General features: G+C 50.1%; 1 protein-coding gene across 1 annotated transcript in view; it reads right to left on the bottom strand.

The window, feature by feature from the left end:
- Positions 1–25,209, bottom strand: part of CDC5L (cell division cycle 5 like) — a 58,603-nt gene that overhangs the window by 21,801 nt on the left and 11,593 nt on the right. Inside the window, exons 6-14 of the mRNA XM_040427280.1 lie at positions 24,393–24,611; positions 23,264–23,411; positions 15,822–16,010; positions 15,367–15,515; positions 14,784–14,946; positions 11,962–12,126; positions 10,742–10,822; positions 7,964–8,209; positions 7,049–7,246 (exon numbers count right to left, since the gene is read on the bottom strand). Of these exons, the coding sequence (XP_040283214.1) occupies positions 7,049–7,246; positions 7,964–8,209; positions 10,742–10,822; positions 11,962–12,126; positions 14,784–14,946; positions 15,367–15,515; positions 15,822–16,010; positions 23,264–23,411; positions 24,393–24,611 (1,558 nt within the window). The remainder of the gene's footprint in view (positions 1–7,048; positions 7,247–7,963; positions 8,210–10,741; positions 10,823–11,961; positions 12,127–14,783; positions 14,947–15,366; positions 15,516–15,821; positions 16,011–23,263; positions 23,412–24,392; positions 24,612–25,209) is intronic.

The raw sequence follows: 25,209 nt of genomic DNA, 5'->3' as shown, positions 1-25,209 counted from the left end.
CTTGTGCCTGTGGAGAGGGTATAGCCCAACGGGGAGGAGCCAACACTTTTTGTGTCTAGTGCCTCCTAGTGGTAGTTGGACATATACCCCATGGTGCTGTGTCCCCCAATGCCATGCACGAGAAAACGAGATTTTTGTATAACTTACCAGTAAAATCTCTTTCTCGCTCTTTCCTTGGGGGACACAGAAGACCTTGGGTATAGCTCATCTCCCTAGGAGGCGTGACACTAAGTGAAGACTGTTAAGCCCCTCCTCCACAGCTATACCCTCAGCCTGGAGAGAGAGACTGCCAGTTGCGTGTCCAAGTAGTGAGAAAAGGCAAAGTCCAAAAATTGGAACCAACAAGCCAACTACCCAAAGGGTAAACAAACTCGGAAACAGTCAGAGAAGAACAAAGAATGGGTGGGTGCTGTGTCCCCCAAGGAAAGAGCGAGAAAGAGATTTTACTGGTAAGTTATACAAAAATCTCGTTTTCTCGCCCAGTTTCCTTGGGGGACACAGAAGACCTTGGGACGTTCAAAAGCAGTCCAAAGGGGGAGGGACCACAGCACCAAGGCGAAGCACCCGAAGGCATCAAAAAACCCGCCGCCTGCAGACCAGGCGGCCCGAAACAGCATACGCCGAAGCCCGAGTATGCACCCTGTAGAACTCGGTAAGGTGTGCAAGGAAGACCAGTGACCGCCTTGCACAAATGCATGGCCGAAGCCTAATGCCACCGGCCCAGGAAAAAAACCGACAACTCTGGCCAAATGAATGGTAACACCAAAAGCAGAACCCTGCCCTTGGTGCGGCAACCACAACAAGAGCCACTCTGAGAAAGCGGAGGAAAGCCACCCTGGAGGCCGTCAACCCTTTGCACGGACCTCCTGGGAACACAAGAGACCGAATGTCGACAAGAGTCGGAGATCTCCAACGTTCCCTGGGGTGGGAAGGGGAGGACGACTGCCTCAATGAAATGAAAGACAAACACCATCTTCAGAAGGAAGGAAGAGACGGAATGGAGAACAGCCCTGTCCTGGGGGAAGACAGAAGGCTCGGAACAAGAAGGGCCGCCACTCAGGCACCCATCAGAGACACGATGGCTACAGAAACCCAACTGTTAGTAGAGGGAACTTCTGTAACGGCTCCAAGGAAAAATTGGAGCGCCAAGAGCCTAGTATGTAGTTCCCAGGACGGTACCGGAGGACAGTACAAAGGAACCCAAGAGCCGCTCCATGGAAGAAGTTCCTGACAGGCCCAGAGGGCCTGGGAACGCTGAAAGAGGAAGGACAGGAATGACACTTGATACTTCAAGCAACAGAGTCCCAGCCCCAGGTCCAGGCCGGACTGGAGAAAGACAGAACCATGGAGAAAGGCAGAGTGGGGGAACGCCCAGCTTCCCACAGAACCCCAGGTAAAACCCTAAGTCCTACCACAGATCCTGGACGAAAAACTCGGCTAGAAGCGAACACTAGCGAGCCCACTAGAGTTGCCTGGGCAAGCGGGTGAAAACCCAATGATCAGGCGCAGACCCGTAACACGGGTAGAACAGTCGGTAGAACTGGTCCCGTCGGCCCCCGAGCAAGGTTGTCCCGTATCCCCCCAGAGTGGGGAAGCAGAAGGACAAACGGACAGGAACCGAAGGGTCCGCCCAGCAACCGCCAGGACAAGACAGGCTAAAGCCGAAGCCAATGTAGCCACCACAGGAAGACGGACTACAGTTCCGGTGTGGGAGATTTAAAAGACAATCCTGACCAAATGGTAGTCCTCCCAAGTTACCGAGAAGGTGAATCCAAAGCAGAAACATTGCCTAAAATGGAAAAAACGCAATCTGCACCCAGCGGGAGGACAGAAAACGGTAGACCCGGTAACTAGGCACACAGCTAGTACAGCCAGTGTGGACAAGGGAGACTCAAAAGGAACACCAGAACCATCCACATGAACAACCATGCTTTCCCCAGAGGGAAGGGCAGTGAAGGAACAGCCTCTGAAGCGTGGCCGGAACAGACGCCACATCGGAATGATCTGTACCGAGTGGGAGCCAAACAGAGCCGGCGAGAAAAGGCAGGCGAGACAGAGGCCGGTATAACACCCTCCAACCGAAAGGGGGAGTGGGCAACAGAGAGGCCATAGGACAGCTCAAAAGCAGAACACCGCTACACAGAGACGCCCGGTTCACCGCCTCGCAGAAGGCGAATACCCTGAAGAACCCAAGGTGGAGGTCCCCCAGACCTGTATAAGCGAGCACCCAAGAGAAGTTGGGTGACCTTCCCAAGAATAGCGGCCCGAACCTGGTAGCAGATCAGACTGAAGCACCGAGGGCGCCAATCCGGAAAGAATCATACCACACTGCACCCGAAGAGGAGGAAATGGTATTAGGCGAGGGGACCGTAGTCCCGCCAGAGCCAACATAAAATGCGAAGGGCGCTGCAGACAGCGCTCTCGACCATGTGACCACTAGCACAGGGAAACAATGCCGCGGAAGGACAAATGGGCCAACGAAATGAATGAGTACCACCCAGCTCTGTGCAGTAGCGAACAGTAGAGCCCGTCTACTTAAATATAAGGTATTCATTTGTTGTTTATTGGACAACACCTTAGGCTTACACAGATGGACAGAATGATCTCCTTAGAGAATAGTGCAAGGCTTGCGGCAATCATTGTATCCCAAGAGAAAAAGTATGTCGCAGGAGGAAAGGAGGCATACGTACGAGTAGCCCCGTAAGCAGTGAGAAGGCCAACCCACCTACGGGACGAGAAGGAAACAACGCACAAGAACGTCCGCTCACTGCAAAAATATATCACTCAGCGAAGAGGGCCAGCCACAGAGTGCCACAGTATCTACGGGAGTGCAAACTGAAAGGAGTTATGCACAAGACTAGTATGGTATGCGATGGAACGCAAACTGACCGCCCCGAAAAAGGGGGGAAATGTACCTGGCAAACTGCAGTGGGCAAGAATGCAAAGGCCTGCCCCAAAAAGGGGGTGATGCCCAAGGCCGTACCTACGTCAGAGAAGTAGGGCATACCATACTTCGCCCAGAAAGGCGCCATGCACATGGCCACACAGTATCCAGCAGGAACGCAGGAGGTCCACCTAGTGAAAAAGGGGGGCATGCACAGGGCTATCTTAGCATTAAGTGAGTGTGCAACAATTCACCCAACCCGAAATTTCGTGAGAGTGTAACTACTCCGCCAATGAAGGGGAACATGTGCAAGTCCAGTACAGCACATACAAGGACAGCCTTGAATCTTGTGAGCGTGCAAAATTCCACCCATGGAATGAGGGGTGGTCACGCACAAGGCCAGCACCGTATCCAATGGAAGCGCAAGCGTTCCACCCATGTTAGAGGCCATGCTCAAGGCCAGCAACGTATCTGGTGAGAGTGTAGTATGCCGCCCAGAAAAGGAAGGGGGGGGGGGGGGTCATGCACATGTCCAGCATCGCATCCAGGGAGAATGCGAGCAGTCGGTGAGAAAGTGTGTATGCCACCGAAGGAGGCATGCCCATGGCCGGCAGCGAATCCAGTGAGAGTGCGTACACCGCCCACAGAATGTATGTATGCCGCCACCCGGGAAGGAGGCATACCCAAGGCCGGCAGTGAATCCAATGAGAGTACATCATACCGCCTATGTAAGGTGGTCATGCACATGGCTGACAGTGAATCCAGTGAGAGTGCCGAATGCCGTCCACAGAAGGGAGTCATGCCTATGGCAGGCAGCGAATCCAGTGAGAGTGCCGTGTTCCACCTATGGAAGGGGGGCACGCACATGGCCAGCAGCGAACCCAGTGAGAGTGCCGTGTTCCACCTATGGAAGGGGGTCGTGCACATGGCCAGCATTGTATCCGGAGAAACTGCAGTAGGCCGCCAATGAAAGGGGGATCATGCACAAGGCCAACCCGCAGTTAGGGAGAGTGCAGTATCCCGCCCAGGAGGGGGGTCCTGCACATGGCAGGCACCATAACTGGAGAGGGTGACGAATGTTGCCTACAGAAAAGGCATGCACTTGACCAGCGCCGTAGCGCGGAAAGGGCAAGAAAAACCACCTAGAAGGGGAAAAAAGACCCTGGCAGCGCCGCAGCCGGGGAGCGCGACACCATGCCGCCTATGGAAGGGGGGCATGTATACAGGCAGCACTCTGAGATGAGGCTGCAGCGTCCTGCGCAGCCCACAAGTCATATATATAATAAAAACTTTCTTTTTTTTTTTTTTTTTTTTTTTTTTAACACACAGCCTCACTGAGGCAGAAAAAAATAAAATAAAAGGGGGGGGCCACCTACAGGGCACAGATCCACCCATACAGGCTCATCGGAAGCCGGCCTGTACCCAAAGGGTTAACAGGGATCCGGCCTGGGGGGCGGCACTGCGATCCTCTGGGGGCGGGGGAACCTCCAGGCGGGAAGAATTCGCGCCTGGAGAAGTTCCAGCCCCCTCCAACAGAGGCCTGAATTTGCGGCCTAGTAGCGTGAAGCTGGGGCCTAAATTTTTAGCGGCGCCCGGCTGACCGGGGCCGCACAGTATTTAAAGTACCGGCCGGCCTACGGAGCGGCACATACCGGCCGCGGGTGCCCACCCCGCGGGCCGTAAGAGCCGGGGCCTAAATTTTTAGCGGCGCCCGGATGACCGGGGCCGCACAGTACTTAAAGTACCAGCCGGGCCTACGGAGCGGCACATACCGGCCGCGGGTGCCCACCCCGCGAGCCGGGGACCCGGATAGAGCGGGATCGCGGCCTTGAAGTGGAACACAAGTTTTGTTCCGACGGTCGGCCGGGGCTGTTGAAGCGCTCATTTTGCAGGCCACGGTGCCCACCCAGCTGTCCGGAAGTGAGGACCCTGCACCCGGCAGCCATTTCACCCCTGGAGCGGGCACCTGCCTAGAACAGCGCTCCATATGGCCGACAGCTACAACCTCCTTTCCCCTGGAACGGTGTCCGTGAGAGTAGGGAGGGTCAGTGGCAGCAAGGCGCGGGCCCTCTGGCCCTGAAGTAGTGGCCGGTAAGAGGGAGGGGGACCCTGAGACCGGGTCTGTGAGGGTGGACGCCTGCATAACCCCTCCATCAGGGGCAGCTAGCTGCGGACCTCCGCAGCTCCCTAGGCATTCTTCTTGTAGGGAGAAGGGTGCCAATGTCCTGGAGGCCAGGAGAGAGGGAGCAGAATGTCGCCCTGCGACAGCCCAGGAGCCAGCCTAGGTCTAGCATGGGCAGAAGGGTCCATAGGCCCAGTATAGGGTCAGGCACGCAGGAGACCGGGGGGGGACGGGGGACGTAGGGCTGGAGAAGCCTCTCTCTCACCATAGTCGTCTTCACCCTCGGTCCGTTCCAGCAGGGTCGCCCCTTCAGCTACTGGCACCGTAGTGGCAGGACGCTGGGAGAGGGACTTGGCGTGCGGGCGACCCTTGCGCTGGCGGGATGTAGGGGAGCGAGGCTGCCCTGATCCACCTTGCCTTCTGTGGGGGAGGCAGCAGTGCGGGTGACCGGCACTGGCGCAGCTCAACCCCGGGAGAACAGAGAGGTCTAGTGCGTCTCTGTTATCCCTGATGATCTGGAACAAAAATAAAATAAAAAAGTAAAAAACTAAAATTGAAACAAGGAGAAAGCAGCCCTGCAGAGCAGGGAGTGTCTTGCCTCCTTGGACACTAAGCAAAAACTGGCAGTCTCTCTCTCCAGGCTGAGGGTATAGCTGTGGAGGAGGGGCTTAACAGTCTTCACTTAGTGTCACGCCTCCTAGGGAGATGAGCTATACCCAAGGTCTTCTGTGTCCCCCAAGGAAACTGGGCGAGAAACTAAGATTGAACCTTTTATCCTCATAAGTGTAATTTCTGGAGAAAACATAGGAGCGGCTTAGGGACAACTCTGTGAATGTCCTTGAGTGGCCCAGCCAGAGCCCTGACCTGAACCCAAATAAACATCTCTGAAGAGACCTGGAAATGGCTGTCCAACCGTCCCCATACAACCTGACAGAGCTTGAGAGGATCTGCAGAGCAGAACAGCAGAATATCCCCAAATCCAGGTCTGCAAACCTTGTGAAATCATACACAAGAAGACTGGAGGCTGTAATCGCTGCCAAAGGGTCTTCACCTAAGTCCTGAGTAAAGGGTCTGAATTCTTATGTCAACGCAAGATTCTAGTTTTTCATTTTTAATAAATCAGCAAAGATTTGTAACATTCAGTTCTCACTTTCTCATTATGGGGTATTAAGTGCAGAATGATGGGGGAAACGTTTTTCTTTTTATTTTAGCACAAGGCTACAAACATAACAAAATGAAAAGAGTGAAAGGGTGAGAAGACTTTCGGAATAGCCTGGTTTTGATTTTACATTTTGACCTTATATCAGGGATCAGGCTGTGCTGGTGGGGGTCTATGACCTTTGGGCATCTCTCACATAAAGTTTTTATATTGTATTTGTGTAATCCTTAGGCCCCATGCACACAACAGTTGTTTTTTGCGTCCGCAAAAAAAAACGGATGCTGCATCTTTTTTTTTTGGAGGATCCGTTTTTTTCCCACAGATCCCTTGTAATAAATGCCTATCCTTGTCCGCAAATGTGAAAAAAGTAGGACATGCACTATTTTTTTTGCTGAAGGAAAACACGGACAACGGACGCGGAACACAAACGGATGAACTATCAGCATTTTTTTGCTGACCCATTGAAATGAATGGGTCCCCATCCTATACGGGAAAAAAAAAACGGAACGGAGGCCGAGAAAAACAACGTCGTGTGCATGAGGCCTTATACAAATGAACAGAAATTCTAGTTTTTGCACAATTGGCATTTTCAGGTGTGCTCCACTGCGGTTACAAAATCAAGATTTCACTCTGGCAACCATAAAGGAGGAGGACGCTGAGACTACTTGGAGGATATGGAAATCTGGAGACCTTACCACATCATTACTTACCTCCATCTGGAAAGAACAATTTTGCAATTTAGCTGCTGAACTGAAATCTCAGTGACTGATGCTGGGTTGTTTGTATTACAAATGGTTCATCCATAAAACCCATCAACCAAGATGACATCATCAGAAATGCTGTGCAGGTATCCAAAGAGAGCGAAGATCACAGAAGCACTCACCTCCAGCCTCTTCTCCAGAGACTCGATTCTGTCCTTCTTACTGGCCAGGTTCGCTCTGGTGTATCGCCCTTGTCCGGGTAGGTAAAGCACCTGACTGTAACATTCCTCCCACACCTGGTTGTAGGCGTCCAGCGACAGGTCTCCATGGCCCATACCTTGCTTCACCACCTCCATGTCTTGCTGCAGAAGCTCCTCCGCCTGAACAGTGAATAGGAGAGAGAATTATTCCCATCAAGTCAAATGATGCAGATCACATGCTCCGTTAGGACTAAAAACCTGCCAAGTCCTAAATTCGGACAACTGAGAGAGAGACTTGCTACAATGCGTCAGCACAATATGAGATGCCTAAGATGGTAAATACATGGGAAGGAAGACATCCTATACCAGATGTCACAAATCCATGATGGGAACCAGGCTGCTTCAACAGTAATGTGCCATCCATATCCATGTGACTGCTGCAGTCAATCAGTGGCCTCAGCAGTGATACTTGCATGTTTGGCACAAGACCACCATGGACACTGACGGATTGGCTGCAGCAGTCACATGGATACAGGTTAAATCATCACTGGAGCAAAGTAAACTAAGACCAGCACCACTGCTGGAGCGGCAGGCAGGTATTGGATGTTTAATTTTTTAAATTGTCACTTTTTTAAAATGTTATCACATTTCCTATTTTTTTTTTTTTTTTTTTATACTGCTTGTTGCCTAATATTGTAAATCTTAATAGGTGATTCTGAGTTATTAGAGGGGGGTACAAACATTGAACAGCCAAAGCAGAGAGCAGCTACACAGCGTCTCTCATTGTGGAGGGCCCCAACAAGTGAATGCATCTCACAGACAGCTGACTGAATGCAACGAACTGAGATCCATTCATTCCGCCTGCGATGGTGGTGCTGCTATTATGTAGCTACTTACATGCCGGAGCTCATCTTCTGAGATCTTGTCATACGGGCTCTGCTCCAGATACGACGCATGTTCTGCACTGGTGGAGACAGAGCCGGGGGCTTTCCCTTTCTTACTCCCCGAATTATCACCAAACGGATGATGCAGGGAGTCATAGTGCAACATTGTTATCATCTCCTTCTTGATCATTTCTTCGCTTTTCTGCAAGTCAGTAAGAGGCGGCTCGACATTCACAGGCCTCAAGATCGTCTCGTTTACCTGCAAACCGATAATGACCTCAGTATCATCTGTACAGAGCAAAATCCTCATCCAATATTACATGCATTGTATTGGCCCCACTGGGAAAACTGTCTGGGTAGAGACACAAAAAGAAAGATACCACTAAAGTGTTAAACCACTAGTCAGGTCCATGCAGGGTCCCTCGGGCCCAACAGAGGAAATTATACTCTAGGCCCAACCCCTACGTCATCAATAAAGTCTAACAGGTTTTAAATCAAAGAAATGGAAAGTGATTGGCTCCAAAAGAAGCCAAATGTTTTTTTTTTATCCTGGACCTTTGGTGCCTACTGGAGGATCCTCTGGTACAATATAGTCCGACCCTGAGGGGGTCACTTTCTTTTAATGCATCAATGCATATAAAAATAAAAAATGAAGCAGTGCTGCAAGTAGTCTTATTTAAAGGGGTTGTGCAAAGTATGAAAGTTATCCCCTACCAGGATACCTGCCATCTCCAGCGTCCATCTCTACCTTTGTTCCGGCTCTGTGTCCCCTGCGGTTTTTGGCGCCTGATATGTTAATTTAGAGTATCAGTACAGGGAGGCAGAGACGGCCAGGTTTTCTCAATGGGCGTCTCCTTCTGCCTGGCTGTAGCACGGTCCAATCCCTGCTGAGAGCGTCACATCTAGGGAGAGAAAACCGCTCACCTTCCCCCTGGCGGCTGTGACGCTCTCCGCTGCGATTGGACCGCGCTACAGCCAGGCAGAAGGACACGCCCATTGAGAAAACCAGGCCGTCTCCTCCTCCCGATACTCTAAATTAACATATCAGGAGCCAAAAACAGCAGGGGACACCGCGCCGGAAAGGAGAGGCATTTTAGAAAAAAATTAAATTATTAATAACAATAATAATTAATAATAATAATAATAATAAAGATCTGTAGGGGCCGTCCTATCTGATAACCAGTTTCTAACACATAATCCCGTGTAAGGTCCTCTTTAAACTCTAGTATTTTGTGTCTGCAGCTCCTATGCAGATTTATTTGCCTCTATGGAAACAGAAAACAGACCCTCATGCAGTCATACGTCTTTCCCTCTTTTCTCTACTTCTTACCAAAAAGTATGGGACAGATGGAAGAGAGGAGGCATGAAGGCTCACAATTACATAGGGTTTTGGTATGTTGCCATGGTAACATCTAGGTCAGCCTAGGAGCTGTAGACACAAAACAATTTTTTACATTAAAATTATTCAATTATTTGCAACGTTGCTTCTGGGATTAAAAATGAAGCATCGAAATGATAAAGCAGTGAAGGTGGATCTCACCTTTTGCAATCAAGGCAAATTGCTCCAAGGCATTTAAAGTGTAACTGTCATTTTTTTTTCTTTGTAATGTGTAGGGGCAGTGATACCGACCATTTTTGTAATATACTTTAAAGGGATTATCCCACTTCGCCTTTTCATACTTACCTGCTGCCAGCGCGCCGTTCACTTCCTGGATTCTGGCTGGGGGCGGGCTTCATCTTGATTAAAGTCTTCTCCTGGCCGGGCCGCGTGCTGGACTGAACGCGCACGCCGCCACGCATGCGCCATGGTGACTTATTCCTTACCAGTATAGTACCGAGCCTGTGTGCGCGTTCGCGGCTCTGTACTATACTGGCAAGGAAGAAGTCACCATCGCGCATGCGCGTTCAGGACAGCGAGCGGCCCGGCCGGGAGAAGAGAAGGAGTCTTCTCTGCGCAAGCGCGGCCACCGGGATTCCGGAGAAGAGCGCTGGCCGTAACCAGGGGAGACCGAATGACAACAATGAGGTAAGTGGGGAAGAATTTTATCCTAAACGGTGGGAATTTGTTAATCGAATATATTTACAAAAATGATCACTGTCAAATCATTAACAGATTTAACAGTGATCATTAGGATGGGATAACCCCTTTAATTACTGAAATTGTACTTTTCCGCTAGAAAAATAGCTCTAAAGTGACTTATTTTGAGCCTTAGCAACGTTCCTCCGTCTTCTGTTTACATAACTGTGGAGACTTGCTCACATTGTGTTATGTAAACAGAAGACAGGGGAGCGCTGCTAAGGCTCAAAATGGGTCACTTTAGAGCTATTTTTCTAACAGAAAAGTACAAATTCAGTAATTAAAGTATATTACAAAAATGGTCGGTATCACTGCCACTATACATTACAAAAATAATAAGAATGACAGTTACACTTTAAAATCAGAAAATAAGCAACTTTACAAACAGTCTATATTAAAAATGCAGATCTATGTGTCGCCATCGCCACAGACCACAAACAAACCCTGTGCAGTCTGATCCTGCAATCATGCGAGAATGTAGATTCGGTAGGCCAACAAGAAGTAGAGGAAAGTCATAATGGGGCACAAACGCAGAGTCAGACTACACCCAGTTTGTTGTCAGTAACTGCTGCAAGTACAAAATGGTTCAGCTTCATAAACTCCATTTGCAACTCTGCAACATTTATTTTGGATGCAACACTATAAACAGCCTTATAAAATAACTTTTTTTTTCTTTTTTTTTTATAAATAACACTTGAACCAGGGCCTGCTTACTTCATTGGGTCTTGGTAATTCTTTTTGCACAGCTTTATGTCTCTGCTTCAGTTCCTTCGCTCGCTGTGCATCTCTGGCCGCCTGCAAACAAAGAACAGCAAAATGCTCCCATAAAACAGTCACAAGTAACTAAGAACCACGAACGTCTACTTTTTTTTTTACCAAGTTTACCTTTATCCTTTTAAGCAATTCTTAGTTAAAGGGGATGTCCGCCCGATGATCAGCATCTGATAGGCGTGGCTCAGCCCCATTGAAGTAAATAGGGCTGAGCTGCGCCCAGGCCACATGACCTATAGTCATGATGTCACTGGACTGCGGGAAGGTCGAAGTGCTACTGTGAGCACCAGTGCCTTCTCAAAGAGCTGATCTGCAGGGGTCCCGGATGTCGGACCTCCACCGATCAGATACTGATGACCTATACAAAAGGATAGATCATCAGTAAGAAAAAGGTGGACGGCCCCTTTAATATACTGATGCTACCCATAACCAACCGAGACGCTTCAAATGTAAAGGGAACGTATCTACTAAATTTTTCTCTTTTTTACATCTTTATTCTAGTCTGTTTTCGGTTGATTTTTTAAAATCCTCTTTTCTGTAATTAATCACAAGGCAGCAGTTTTGGCTGAGCTGCTGTTAGCAGTATTCAGAGATTTGCTTTAGAGAAGCCACATGGGCCAAAGGAAAAAACTAGTCTGGAGACAACACATTGAGGGGCATTTACTAAAGTGTTCACACCACTACAGTGTAAAAAAAAAAAAAGTTGCAAATTATGACGCATGCCATGTTTGGGCCATAATTTGACTTTTTTGAGCTTCTCACCAACTTTTCTATGGTGGTGAGAAACGGGAGGGAGCTTTGAGCAGCCCACTGGATTTACTATAACTTATGCCAGAAACTGGAAGAAGTTCCAGCTGAAGTCTATACCCGCTCCTAGCTGCTGGTGTAGACTTCCGGTTCTGGCTCACGGACTCCCAGAGAGGTGACTAATTAATTTTTTGGCTTTCGCACACCTACCGCTGTTTCAGCAACTCCCATGGAGTCGTATGGAGAGGCAGCACACATGCTGAACAGTGCTGCATACAGACTCTACGGACATGCCGGTGGGGTGACACAGGGGACCCTATAATGACAGCTGTGGTTCCCAGGTATTAAACACACACAACCCCTTCACATAGAATCCATTAATATATACATGGCATTTGCAGTACATAGATTTCTACCTGTTTTAGCGCCTCCACATCTGAAGCATCCTCTATGAAGGAGTCCTCTTGATCTCGCTCTTCTAGTTCTCGTTCAGCATTTTCGGGTAAGACAATCTCAAAGTCATTTTTCGGAGTAGGAAGAGACATCAATCCAAGACGCAGCTGTTCACGAGACTCCCTTTCCTGCGTGTGACACAGTTGTAGATTATTATAAAATATGTACATCTCACCATGTCCCTAGTCAGCAGGGTCTTCACATTCACTAAAACTTTTTCTGAAAACTTAGGTAAGCCCAGACCAGTTATAGGAAAGATGACCGGCGCCTCTCACCCAGTACTCTCTGCTCTGCACTGATGAGGGGTAATCATACCGAAACAGCTGTCTGCAGATGAGGTGCTGACTTATTTAATATCCAAGTCACATCGCAAGGCATTTTAAAAAGGTCAAACACCTAAGACATGAGATCCGTGCTCCTGCTCTAACAGTCCGGAGGGGCAGGAGTGCCGATCCTGGCTGTTTAACCCCTTACATGGCGCCTGCCGCATGTAAGCGGTGACAGAGGGAGTGGACTTTTTCTGTCTCTCATCGTCACCCCGCAAATGCGATCACAGGGTGCTAATGTGTGTATAGGCAGACTGGGACCTGGTGTAGGCCCCAAGCCAGCCTTGAGTGTTCCCCAGCAGGCTGCGTCTCTCTGGCCCAGCCTGCTCGTCAATGGCGGTATAAGGCCGTCAATGGCTGCAATGCACTATAGGACAGTGCATAGCATTTTATAGTCCAAGTAAAAAATTTTCCCATTGAAAATACACTTTCCATTGAAAAAAAATTGAAAAAAATAAATATCCCCTACATGTTTGGTATCGCTGCGTGGGTAATGACCCGCACTACACAAATATCAAATTTAATCTTAGCCCTCACGCAACTCCATAAAAAAAGAAGATAAAATAAAAAACGGTTTTATTGCACAAAAGTAGTAAAACGTAAAATAAATAAATATAAAGATGATGTCATCTATACCGAAAAATTAACGCCGCAAAATGTATAACTTAAAAACTCAGTGCCAATATTGCTGTTCCCCCATCTCCCTCCACAGAAAGAGCTAATTAAGTTATTCAGTAAGTTGTGTACCACAGAATGACACAATTAAAAACTTGTCCCGGAAAAAACAAACCCTCATACTGCTACATAAACTGAAAAATAAAAAAGTTCTAGCTCTTGGATGGCGACGAAAAAAGGAAGAAAACGCTTGGTCAGTAAGGCCCAAAACAGGCTGGTCACTAAGGGGTTAAAAGGCTTACCTGACCATCATGTGCTCTTAGCAAAACAGCATGGAACAAAATGGAAACCGCCAGCCAGGACTTTCTTTATTAGACTACTTTCACACTAGCGTTTTGGCTTTCCGTTTGTGACATCCGTTTCAGGGATCTCACAATCGGTCCAAAACGGATCAGTTTAGCCCCAATGCATTCTGAATGGAAAAGGATCCGCTCAGAATGCATCAGTTTGGCTCCGTTCAGTCACCATTCTGCTCTGGAGGCGGACACCAAAACGCTGCTTGCAGCGTTTCGCTGTCCGCCTGACGAAGCGGAGCCAGAAGGATCCGTCCTGGCAAACAATGTAAGGCCTCTTGCACACAAATGTTTTTTCTTTTTCTGTTTACGTTCCATTTTTTGCGTTCCGTTTACGAAACCATTCATTTCAATAGATCCGCAAAAATAAAAATAAAAAAAAAGAAGGTACTCCGTATGCCTTCCGTTTCCGTATTTCCGTTCAAAGATAGAACATGTCCTATTATTGTCCACATAACGGACAAGGATAGTACTGATCTATCAGGGGCCAGCTGTACCGTTCCACAAAATACTTAAAAAGCCATATGGTCGTGTGCAAGCGGCACAATAGAAAACGGATCCGTCCTCCATTGACTTTAAATGGTGCTCAAGCCAGATCCGTCATGGCTATAGAAGACCTAATACAACCGGATCCGCTCATGACGGATGCGTGCGGTTGTATTATTATAACGGAAGCGTTTTTGCAGATCCATGACTAATCTGCAAAAAAAGCTAGTGTGAAAGTAGCCTCAAAGCTGTTTTCTGGGAATTAAAGGTTCATGACTTATCCTCTGATTGGCGGGGGGTCCAACACTCAAGCAGTCAGCTGTTTGAGGAGGCCACAGCACTCGGACAAGCAATGTGGCCTCTGTGCAGCCGTTCTTGATGTTGCAGATCAATCTTGTTCACTTGGATGGGGCTGAGCTGCAGAAAGGCCAGGTGACCGATGGAAATATTATCAGAGCATGAGGTTCTTAACAGAGCGCTGCGTCGAACACTGAACGGGACGGCGCAGGCACGAGATACATGGCAGATAGGGTCGGCTGGAGGAGACCAAGGCTGCCTTCCCCTGTCAATCAAGTGCAATGGGGCACGTCCAGAGGTGGGAGAACGGAGCCTCTAGGAGGCTAGTTAGCATATTATAAAAGTTAGATTTCTGCCATAACGGGGGCATAGATACAAGTAGGAATAGGCTAGTTAGGTCCAGCTGACATTAGCACATCGCTAATGTCAGCTAGCTTAATAGGGTTAATTCTGATGACAGAAACCCTTTAACTAAAGCTAAAAATTGGTTTTGTATCAGCACTTCCCATGGATCGTCACAAAACATAACCGGCACCTTTACATGCAGTTTTTCCTGCAGACAGTATGTACCTTATCATCAAGACTCAACCAAAGGTAGCTGATCACAAGGGCCCCTGCAATGTGAGGGTGCTGCCCCTTTGATTCCCTGAGGTTTTTAAACTCCAATACATCTTCAGAGATCAGAAATCTATTGTATATGTCATTTACCAGATGCTTAACGTATGTTGGATCATTGTAATCCACTGATCCATCCTCTGGATTGATGTTCAGTTTGTCCCGCAGCGGTGTCCTCCCTGGTGTGGCACCAATAACTGGTTTGGGGGTCATGCCACCTCGTGGGGTTAGACCTTCTGAACTTTGAGATGGGGTTCTAGAGAAGCAAAGGGTAAAATAGTCAATAGGATTTACAGGAACTAAGGCATTTCAGTCCTTTTAGTTCTAGCATTCATTAGCTGTTGGCATGTAAAACTAACCTCCCCACCCCAGTTAATGTATGGCTGACCAAAGCTGCCCCGGTCAGTGACTATATACCGCCAGAGATTTCTCCACAGTGATGAAAAATTTCCTCCCCTACTGTCCAACCACAGTGCAATTTTTGGGGCAAATCAAAAGAGTAAATAAACAGGCCACAAATTCATTTCTTCAGATGTTCCTGAGGAATCCAGCAAGCTGGGTCCTCCAGGAGACCATAGATAAAGGAGCTGTGTGTGCGCTGCTGTCTGTCCCTCTTTACTCCGTCTGGGAGACTAGCAGAGATATTACTTTACTCCCTTGTGATAATCTGCTTCACCTGAACGGTGTGGACAGCACAGTATTTGGAGTCTGGACCACTTGTCTCTGAGGTGTCACACCAGAGAAATCGCTCTCGTGCAGAGGCGTGTTGAGCCCACCCTTCAAAGGGGTGTCCACGTTTGTAAGTGCCATAAGGTTCTGAGCTTCCTAAAAAAAGACATAAAACATAAGATTAACTATTAAAACGCCATTTCATGTTCATCTACAGCAGTGGTCTCCAAGCAAACTGTAACAGCCTGCAGGCAGGACCTTGCACTAAGCCCACCTTGCGTTTAAAGAAGTCAGCTGCTCCTACTTTGGGGATGGGTAGAAGGGTTAGAGCTGTGAAGCCCTGCTGCCTGCGAGTTTAGAAATACTATATCCCTGGGATACAACATGCAGTAATGATGCTAGCACACCGATTGTTATATTACATAGGGTCCATAATATCAATAAATTCGGTCACTTTGTTACCTGCAGTATGCGGTCCTGGGCCACTGGTGTTTTTGGCGTTCTGAGGGCAATGCTGTTATTCGCAACAGTATATTCAGACAATAAGGTGCTGGATGCAGAATTGGTGATTCCAGATTCCTCAGCCGTTTGCCGGGCAATCTCACTGGCTTGTCCGACCTTCACCACTTCTTCTAACTCTGCATCAGAAATCTAAAAACAAAGCTTTAGTTATAGATTGTAAGCTCTTACTCCCGGTGTTTCAGTTGTATATTAGCCAGTGATGTTGTGATGTCTTTTGTTTTGTACATGAACCCTCTGAATTGTAAAGCGCTTCGGAATATGGTGGCGCTATATATATAATTTTATATACATATACACACTATTATTACTATTATTATCTTTTGATAGATTTTTGACAATAGGGAAATGTCCACACACCAAAGTCTCTATTTGGAGTTCCACTGAGCACACAGTGCCCCCTAGTGGGCAAATTCTACAACGGGAAAATGTAAATTCTTTACAAAATGTGTTTCCACCAGCAATTCGGGAATATCTCCTGACACATTACATCTACATGCAGGGGAAATTACCCCAAATACACCAATGTTAGGGTTCATGCACATGAATGTGTGCTGGCCGGTCCGTGCATTGGGGACCACAATTTCCTGTACCCAATGCATGGGCAACATTCGTGCGGTTTCCGCAGACGGATGCAGACCCATTAAACTTGAATGGGTCCATGATCCACCCGTACAGCAAAACTCCGTAGTGCTTTAGTAGGGTTCCGTGCCTCCGTTCCGCACCTTTCGGATTGCGGACCCATTCAAGTGAACAGGTCTGCATCCGTGACGTAGTGCACAAACAGCTGGGGCCCATATATTGCGGACCGGCTGTTTGAGGACCACAATACAGGCCCGGCTGACACTCATTTGTGTGCATGAGCCCTTAAAGAGTAACTAAACTTTTAATATGTTGCCCCTAATCCCCTAAAAAAAACATTTTCTAATATTTTTACTACACTTTTACATCCATAAAGCACCATTCAGTGTGCGCTTAAAACTTAGTACTCATAGAACTCATTTTATGAATGGGCGGCAGCAGCAGCGCAGGGAGTACGGGCAGGAGTACTCATTGCCGCTCCTGCCCATGCTCCCCAGACAACTACTAACTCTTGGCATAGTATATGGGTACCCTGTACCTATGTACTATGCCAGGATTAGCTGAGCCGGCTTCTGCTTTCTCCGCTAAGCTAAAAACGAGATTTTTGTATAACTTACCAGTAAAATCTCTTTCTCGCTCTTTCCTTGGGGGACACAGAAGACCTTTGGTATAGCTCATCTCCCTAGGAGGCGTGACACTAAGTGAAGACTGTTAAGCCCCTCCTCCACAGCTATACCCTCAGCCTGGAGAGAGAGACTGCCAGTTGCGTGTCCAAGTAGTGAGAAAAGGCAAAGTCCAAAAAATTGGAACCAACAAGCCAACTACCCTAAGGGTAAAACAAACTCGGAAACAGTCAGAGAAGAACAAAGAATGGGTGGGTGCTGTGTCCCCCAAGGAAAGAGCGAGAAAGAGATTTTACTGGTAAGTTATACAAAAATCTCGTTTTCTCGCCCAATTTCCTTGGGGGACACAGAAGACCTTGGGACGTTCAAAAGCAGTCCAAAGGGGGAGGGACCACAGCACCAAGGCGAAGCACCCGAAGGCATCAAAAAAACCCGCCGCCTGCAGACCAGGCGGCCCAAGGCAGCATACGCCGAAGCCCGCGTATGCACCCTGTAGAACTCGGTAAGGTGTGCAAGGAAGACCAGTGACCGCCTTGCACAAATGGATGGCCGAAGCCTAAAGCCTCCGGCCCAGGAAAAAACAGACGACCCTGGCCAAATGAATGGTGACACCAAAAGCAGGACCCAGCCCTTGGTGCGGCAACCACAACAAGAGCCACTCTGAGAAAGCGGAAGAAAGCCACCCTGGAGGCCGTCAACCCTTTGCTCGGACCTCCTGGAAACATAAGAGACCGAACTCGACAAGAGTCGGAGATCTCCAAGTAAAAACTGCAAGGCCCAAACAACGTCCAAATCGGTGAAGTGTCCGTTCCCGGGGGGGGGGGGGGGGGGGGGGAAGGGGAGGACGACTGCCTCAATGAAATGAAGGACAAATACCACCTTCAGAAGGAAGGAAGAGACGGAATGGAGAACAATCCTGTCCTGGGGGAAGACAGAAGGCTCGGAACAAGAAGGGCCGCCACTCAGGCACCCGTCAGAGACACGATGGCTACAGAAAACCCAACCGTACAGGACAGAAGGAGTAGAGAGAACTTCTGTAACGGCTCCAAGGAAAAATTGGAGCGCCAAGAGCCCAGTATGTAGTTCCCAGGACGGTACCGGAGGGCAGTACAAAGGAACCCAAGAGCCGCTCCATGGAAGAAGTTCCTGACAGGAATGACACTTGATACTTCAAGCAACAGAGTCCCAGCCCCAGGTCCAGGCCGGACTGGAGAAAGACAGAACCATGGAGAAAAGCAGAGTGGGGGAACGCCCAGCTTCCCACAGAACCCCAGGTAAAGCCCTAAGTCCTACCACAGATCCTGGACGAAAACTCGGCTAGAAGCGAACACTAGCGAGCCCACTAGAGTCGCCTGGGCAAGCGGGTGAAAACCCAATGATCAGGCGCGGACCAGTAACACGGGTAGAACAGTCGGTAGAACTGGTCCCGTCGGCCCCCGAGCAAGGTTGTCCCGTATCCCCCCAGAGTGGGGAAGCAGAAGGACAAACGGACAGGAACCGAAGGGTCTGCCCAGCAACCGCCAGGACAAGACAGGCTAAAGCCGAAGCCAATGTAGCCACCACAGGAAGACAGACTACAGTTCCGGTGTGGGAGATCAAAAGACAATCCTGACCTAATGGTAGTCCTCCCAAGTTACCGAGAAGGTGAATCCAAAGCCGAAACATTGCCTAGAATGGAAAAAAAACGCAATCTGCACCCAGCGGGAGGACAGAAAGCGGTAGACCCGGTAACTAGGCACACAGCTAGTACAGCCAGTGTGGACAAGGGAGACTGAAAAGGAACACCATAACCATCCAAATGAACAAACATGCTCTCCCCAGAGGGAAGGGCAGTGAAGGAACAGCCTCTGAAGCGTGGCCGGAACAGACGCCACATCGGAATGATCTGTACCGAGTGGGAGTCAAACAGAGCCGGCGAGAAAAGGCAGGCGAGACAGAGGCCGGTATAACACCCTCCAACAAAAAAAGGGGGGGGTGGGCAACAGAGAGGCCATAGGACAGCTCAAAAGCAGAACACCGCTACACAGAGACGCCCGGTTCACCGCCACGCAGAAGGCGAATACCCTGAAGAACCCAAGGTGGAGGTCCCCCGGACCTGTATAAGCGAGCACCCAAGAAAAGTTGGGTGACCTCCCCAAGAAGAGCGCCCGAACCTGGTAGCAGGTCAGACTGAAGCACCGAGGGCGCCAATCCGGAAAGAATCATACCACACTGCACCAGAATGATCTCCTTAGAGAATAGTGCAAGGCTTGCGGCAATCATCGTATCCCAAGAGAAAAAGAATGTCGCAGGAGGAAGGAGGCTACGTACGAGTAGCCCCGTAAGCAGTGAGAAGGCCAACCCACCTACAGGACGAGAAGGCATACACGGCCCAAACAACGCACAAGAACGTCCGCTCACTGCAAAAATATAACACCGCGAAGAGGGCCAGCCACAGAGTGCCACAGTATCTACGGGAGTGCAAACTGAAAGGAGTTATGCACAAGACTAATATGGAATGCGATGGAACGCAAACTGACCGCCCCGAAAGGGAGGAAATGTACCTGGCAAACTGCAGTGGGCAAGAATGCAAAGGCCTGCCCCAAAAAGGGGGAGATGCCCAAGGCCGGACCTACGTCAGAGAAGTAGGGCATACCATACTTCGCCCAGAAAGGCGCCATGCACATGGCCACACAGTATCCAGCGGAAACGCAGGAGGTCCACCTAGGGAAAAGGGGGACATGCATAGGGCTATCCTAGCATTAAGTGAGTGTGCGACAATTCACCCAACACCGAAATTTTGTGAGAGTGTAACTACTCCGCCAATGAAGGGGAACATGTGCAAGTCCAGTACAGCACATACAAGGACAGCCTTGAATCTTGTGAGCGTGCAAAATTCCACCCATGGAATGAGGGGTGGTCACGCCAAGGCCAGCACCGTATCCAAGGGGAGCGCAAGCGTTCCGCCCATGTTAGAGGCCATGCTCAAGGCCAGCAACGTATCTGGTGAGCGTAGTATGCCGCCCAGAAAAGGAAGGGGGGGGGGGGGAATCATGCACAAGGCCAGCATCGCATTCAGGGAGAATGCGAGCAGTCGGTGAGAATGTGTGTATGCCACCAGAAGGAGGCATGCCCATGGCCGGCAGCGAATCCAGTGAGAGTGCGTACACCGCCCACGGAAGGGGGGTCATGATGTGGCCGACGGTGGATCCAGAGAGAGTGCATGTATAGGGGTCATGCACATGGCCAACAATGTACAGGCGAGAGAACAACCACCGACCGAGGGAGTGTATGTATGCCGCCACCCGGGAAGGAGGCATGCCCAAGGCCGGTAGTGAATCCAATGAGAGTACATCATATCGCCTATGGAAGGTGGTCATGCACATGGCTGGCAGTGAATCCAGTGAGAGTGCCGAATGCCGTCCACAGAAGGGAGTCATGCCTATGGCAGGCAGCGAATCCAGAGAGAGTGCAGCGTTCCGCTAAGGAAGGGGGTCGTGCACATGGCCAGCACCGTATCCGGTGAAAATGCAGTATTCCGCCTAAAAAAGGGGGGTCACGCACATGATCGGCAACGAATCCAGTGAGAGTGTAGCGTTCCGCCTATGGAAGGGGGGCACGCACATGGCCGGCAGCTAATCCAGTGAGAGTGCAGAGTTCCGCCTAAGGAAGGGGGTCGTGCACATGGCCAGCACCGTATCCGGTGAAAACGCAGTATTCCGCCTAAAAAAAGGGGGTCATGCACATGATCGGCAACGAATCCAGTGAGAGTGTAGCGTTCCGCCTATGGAAGGGGGGCACGCACATGGCCAGCAGCGAATCCAGTAAGAGTGCCGTGTTCCACCTATGTAAGGGGGTCGTGCACATGGCCAGCATTGTATCCGGAGAAACTGCAGTAGGCCGCCAAAGAAAGGGGGATCATGCACAAGGCCAACCCGCAGTTAGGGAGAGTGCAGTATCCCGCCCAGGAGGGGGGTCCTGCACATGGCAGGCACCATAACTGGAGAGGGTGACGAATGTTGCCTACAGAAAAAAGCATGCACCTTGACCAGCGCCGTAGCGCGGAGAGGGCAAAAAAACCCCCAGAAGGGGAAAAAAGAACCTGGCAGCGCCGCAGCCGGGGAGCGCGACACCATGCCGCCTATGGAAGGGGGGCATGTATACAGGCAGCACTCTGAGATGAGGCTGCAGCGTCCTGCGCAGCCCACAAGTCATATATATAATAAATATTTTTTATTTTTTTTTTAAACACACAGCCTCACTGAGGCAGATGCCACCTACAGGGCACAGATCCACCCATACAGGCCTATCCTCTGTGGGCGGGGGAACCTCCAGGCGGGAAAAATTCGCGCCTGGAGAAGTTCCAGCCCCCTCCAACAGAGGCCTGAATTTTTGCGGCCTAGTAGGCCGTGAAGCTGGGGCCTAAATTTTTAGCGGCGCCCGGCGAACCGGGGCCGCACAGTATTTAAAGTAGCGTCCGGGCCTACGGAGCGGCACATACCGGCCGCGGGTGCCCACCCCGCGGGCCGGAAGAGCCGGGGCCTAAATTTTTAGCGGCGCCCGGCTGACCGGGGCCGCAAGTACCTAAAGTACCAGCCGGGCCTACGGAGCGGCACATACCGGCCGCGGGTGCCCACCCCGCGAGCCGGGGACCCGGATAGAGCGGGATCGTCTTGAAGTGGAACACAAGACTTCGGCGCCCGGCCGACCGGAAGGTTCCGACGGTCAGCCGGGGCTGTTGAAGCGCTCCTTTGCAGGCCGCGGTGCCCACCCAGGTGTCCGGAAGTCAGGACCCTGCACCCGGCAGCCATTTTACCCCTGGAGCGGGCCCTTGGCCTAGAACAGCGCTCCATATGATTTCACCCCTGCCGGCAGCTACAACCACCTTTCCCCTGGACCGGTGAGAGCAGGGAGGGTCAGTGGCAGCAAGGCGCGGGCCCTCTGGCCCTGAAGTAGTGGCCGGTAAGAGGGAGGGGGACCCTGAGACCGGGTCTGTGAGGGTGGGACGCCTGCATGACCCCTCCGTCAGGGGCAGCTAGGTGCGGACCTCCGCAGCTCCCTAGGCATTCCTCTTGTAGGAACAAGGGTGCCAATGTCCTGGAGGCCAGGAGAGAGGGAGCAGATGTCGACCTGCGGCAGCCCAGGGCCAGCCTAGGTCTAGCAGGGACAGAAGGGTCCATAGGCCCAGGTAAGGGTCAGGCACGCAGGAGACCGAGGGGGGAGGGGGGGGACGTAGGGCTGGAGAAGCCAATCCCTCACCATAGCCGTCTTCACCCTCGGTCCGTTCCAGCAGGGTCGCCCCTTCAGCTACTGGCACCGTAGTGGCAGGACGCCGGGGGAGGGACTTGGCGTGCGGGCGACCCTTGCGCTGGCGGGATGCAGGGGAGCTGGGCTGCCCTGGTCCACCTTGCCTTCTGTGGGGGAGGCAGCAGTGCGGGTGACCGGCACTGGCGCAGCTCAACCCCGGGAGAACAGAGAGGTCTAGTGCGTCTCTGTTATCCCTGATGATCTGGAACAAAAAGAAAATAAAAAAGTAAAAATCTAAAATTGAAACAAGGAGAAAGCAGCCCTGCAGAGCAGGGAGTGTCTTGCCTCCTTGGACACTAAGCAAAAACTGGCAGTCTCTCTCTCCAGGCTGAGGGTATAGCTGTGGAGGAGGGGCTTAACAGTCTTCACTTAGTGTCACGCCTCCTAGGGAGATGAGCTATACCCAAAGGTCTTCTGTGTCCCCCAAGGAAATTGGGCGAGAAAAAACTGTCATGCAGTTCTCTTAGTTTAGCGGAGCAGGCAGAAGCCGGCTCAGCTAATCCTGGCATTAGTACATGGGTACAGGGTACCCATGTACTATGCCAAAAGTTAGTAATTGCCCGGGGAGCACAGGCAGGAGCAGCAATGAGCGTTCCTGCCCGTACTCCCTGCGCTGCTTCTGCCCATTTATAAAATGAGTACTCCGTTTTTTTTTTTTGGCAGACCACGGAACGGAGCAACGGATGCGGACAGCACACAGTGCTGTAGGCATCTTTTGCAGCCCCATTGAAGTGAATGGGTCCGCAGCCAAGCCGCAAATACTGCGGCTCGGATGCGGACCAAAACAACGGTCGTGTGCATGAGGCCATAGGTGGAGGTCTCATGGCTCTTGGTGCGGGGAGATTCTTGCACTAATTAACTTTAATACTCCTACCAGTTTAGTGCGATACAAACCTGAGGTGAAGGTAGAACTAACTTGCTTCTCTTCTTAGTCAGCTCGGACACCCCGCCGGTTGTCTGGAGGATCGCTGCCGGCAGGTCTGACTCCTTTTTCCTCTTGATATTTTGCTTGTCCTTCTTTCTCTCCTTAGCTTCTTTTTCTCTGAAAGAAAAATAGTGGAACTGTAACTGAAGTTTCCAGACTGCAACACATTACTATTAACACTGGCCCAGTTTCTTTTTCTGTTCTTTTAATGGGATTTTTCGTGACCGATATTGTTGGCCTATCCTTAGGGTAGTTAATATCCAATGGCTGGGGGTCCGATTCTTGGCAACCCCCAGATCAGAAGCCACATCCCCATCATTGTTTACAGGGTACAGAACTATATTTCTTATAGTGGTATTGCAGCGCAGTCCCATTTATTGAGCAGGACTGAGCTGCAACTATCATTCACAGCTGATGGAATGGGAGACAGGCGTTTTAACTTGTAGGTTTCTGCAGCTCCCTTTGAGAGGTGGCTGCACATGGCTTTCAGATAACCACACCAATGTGACCCTTCGGACTTAAAGGGGTTGTCTCATCTCAGACAATGGGGGTCTATCGCTAGGATATGTCCCCATTGTCTTGTAGGTGTGGGCCCCACCTCAGGGACCTGCACCTATATTGGGAACGGAGTCCCGCAAAGTGGTGGCTGGAGGACTACGGTCCAGCCACCACCAAATGCTCTCTCCATAGAAGTGAATGGGAGCGCACCACACATGACCGGCTCCCATTTACTTCTATGGGCCCAGCGCTCTGCTATTTTCGGTGGCCCCATAGAAAATGAATGGAGGGCGGCTGCGCATGTGCCCTCCACCACTTTTGAGGCTCTGCTCTCGATATAGGTGAGGAGTCTCAGCTGTGGGACCCACACCTATCAGACAATGGGGGCATACCCTAGCGATATATCCCCATTGTCTGAGATGAGACAACCCCTTTAAATCGGAGATAAAATAAGTTGGCTCTGACATCAGCAGGAGACGTATACAAATTACTTCTGTGCCTAAATAATAACAGGGCATCTTGTGATCGTGCAGTCTTCCAGACAGATTTCTCTCATATTTAATAATCCACCAACCAGACAGCATCGCACTCGGAACTTACGATCTGAGCTCCCCGTCCAGGTCCTGCTGCCTCAGTCTTCTGAAGTCGGCGTTCAGTGCGTCATAGTTCTCCTCAGAGGTGTCATAAAACCCTGGGGCCGGCTTTTTCTCAAACGGGATCTCAGCATTGTAATCGACGCCGCGCTTCTTTTTCCTCTTCTTCTGTATCTCGATCCCTGCTGCTCGCAGTTCTCGCCTCTTCTGAAGAGCTGCCAAACGCCTGAGGGGAACCGAGAAAACATCAATACCGCGCAGCCGAGAGATCATTCACAGGTACGATAAGGAGTCCACACGAGAAGCGCCGACAAGTCATACACAATGAACAAACACAAAGAAAACCTAATTTGCTAAACAGTAAACATGTTGCACCAATACATGATACAATACGGAGCTGTTCCTTATTGCAATAACTTTGTGTATGCAGCTACCAGTCTGTATGGGTATTAGGGAACTGCTAGATATGCAATTGTCTAATTTTATCGCACAAGCTGCCATACGTACAAATAGGAGCAATTCTGGAAGGAACCAACAGTGACCAATCTTCGATATTCACAGAAAGCAACCCAAAGTGACCCCTGTACCCCGACAGCGTTGGGACATTAGTAAAGTGAGAAGGTCCACAGGCTGCTCGTTTCTGCCATATCCGAACTTACCCTAAGGGATTTTTGCCAAAGTTGTCTTGAGCCGCTCTAATTATTCCAACTCAATTAGTATCAATATGTATAAGGCATGTATGAATTGCCTTTATGACTTCAAGTGTGGGGGGGACCCCAACGGAGACTGGACACCAACTGGGGAGAAGGTCTGACCACTTGGTG

This window comes from Bufo bufo, chromosome 4, assembly GCF_905171765.1.
Source record: "Bufo bufo chromosome 4, aBufBuf1.1, whole genome shotgun sequence".
Classification (NCBI taxonomy): Eukaryota; Metazoa; Chordata; class Amphibia; order Anura; family Bufonidae; genus Bufo; species Bufo bufo.
This window is presented reverse-complemented; position numbering and strand designations above follow the sequence as displayed.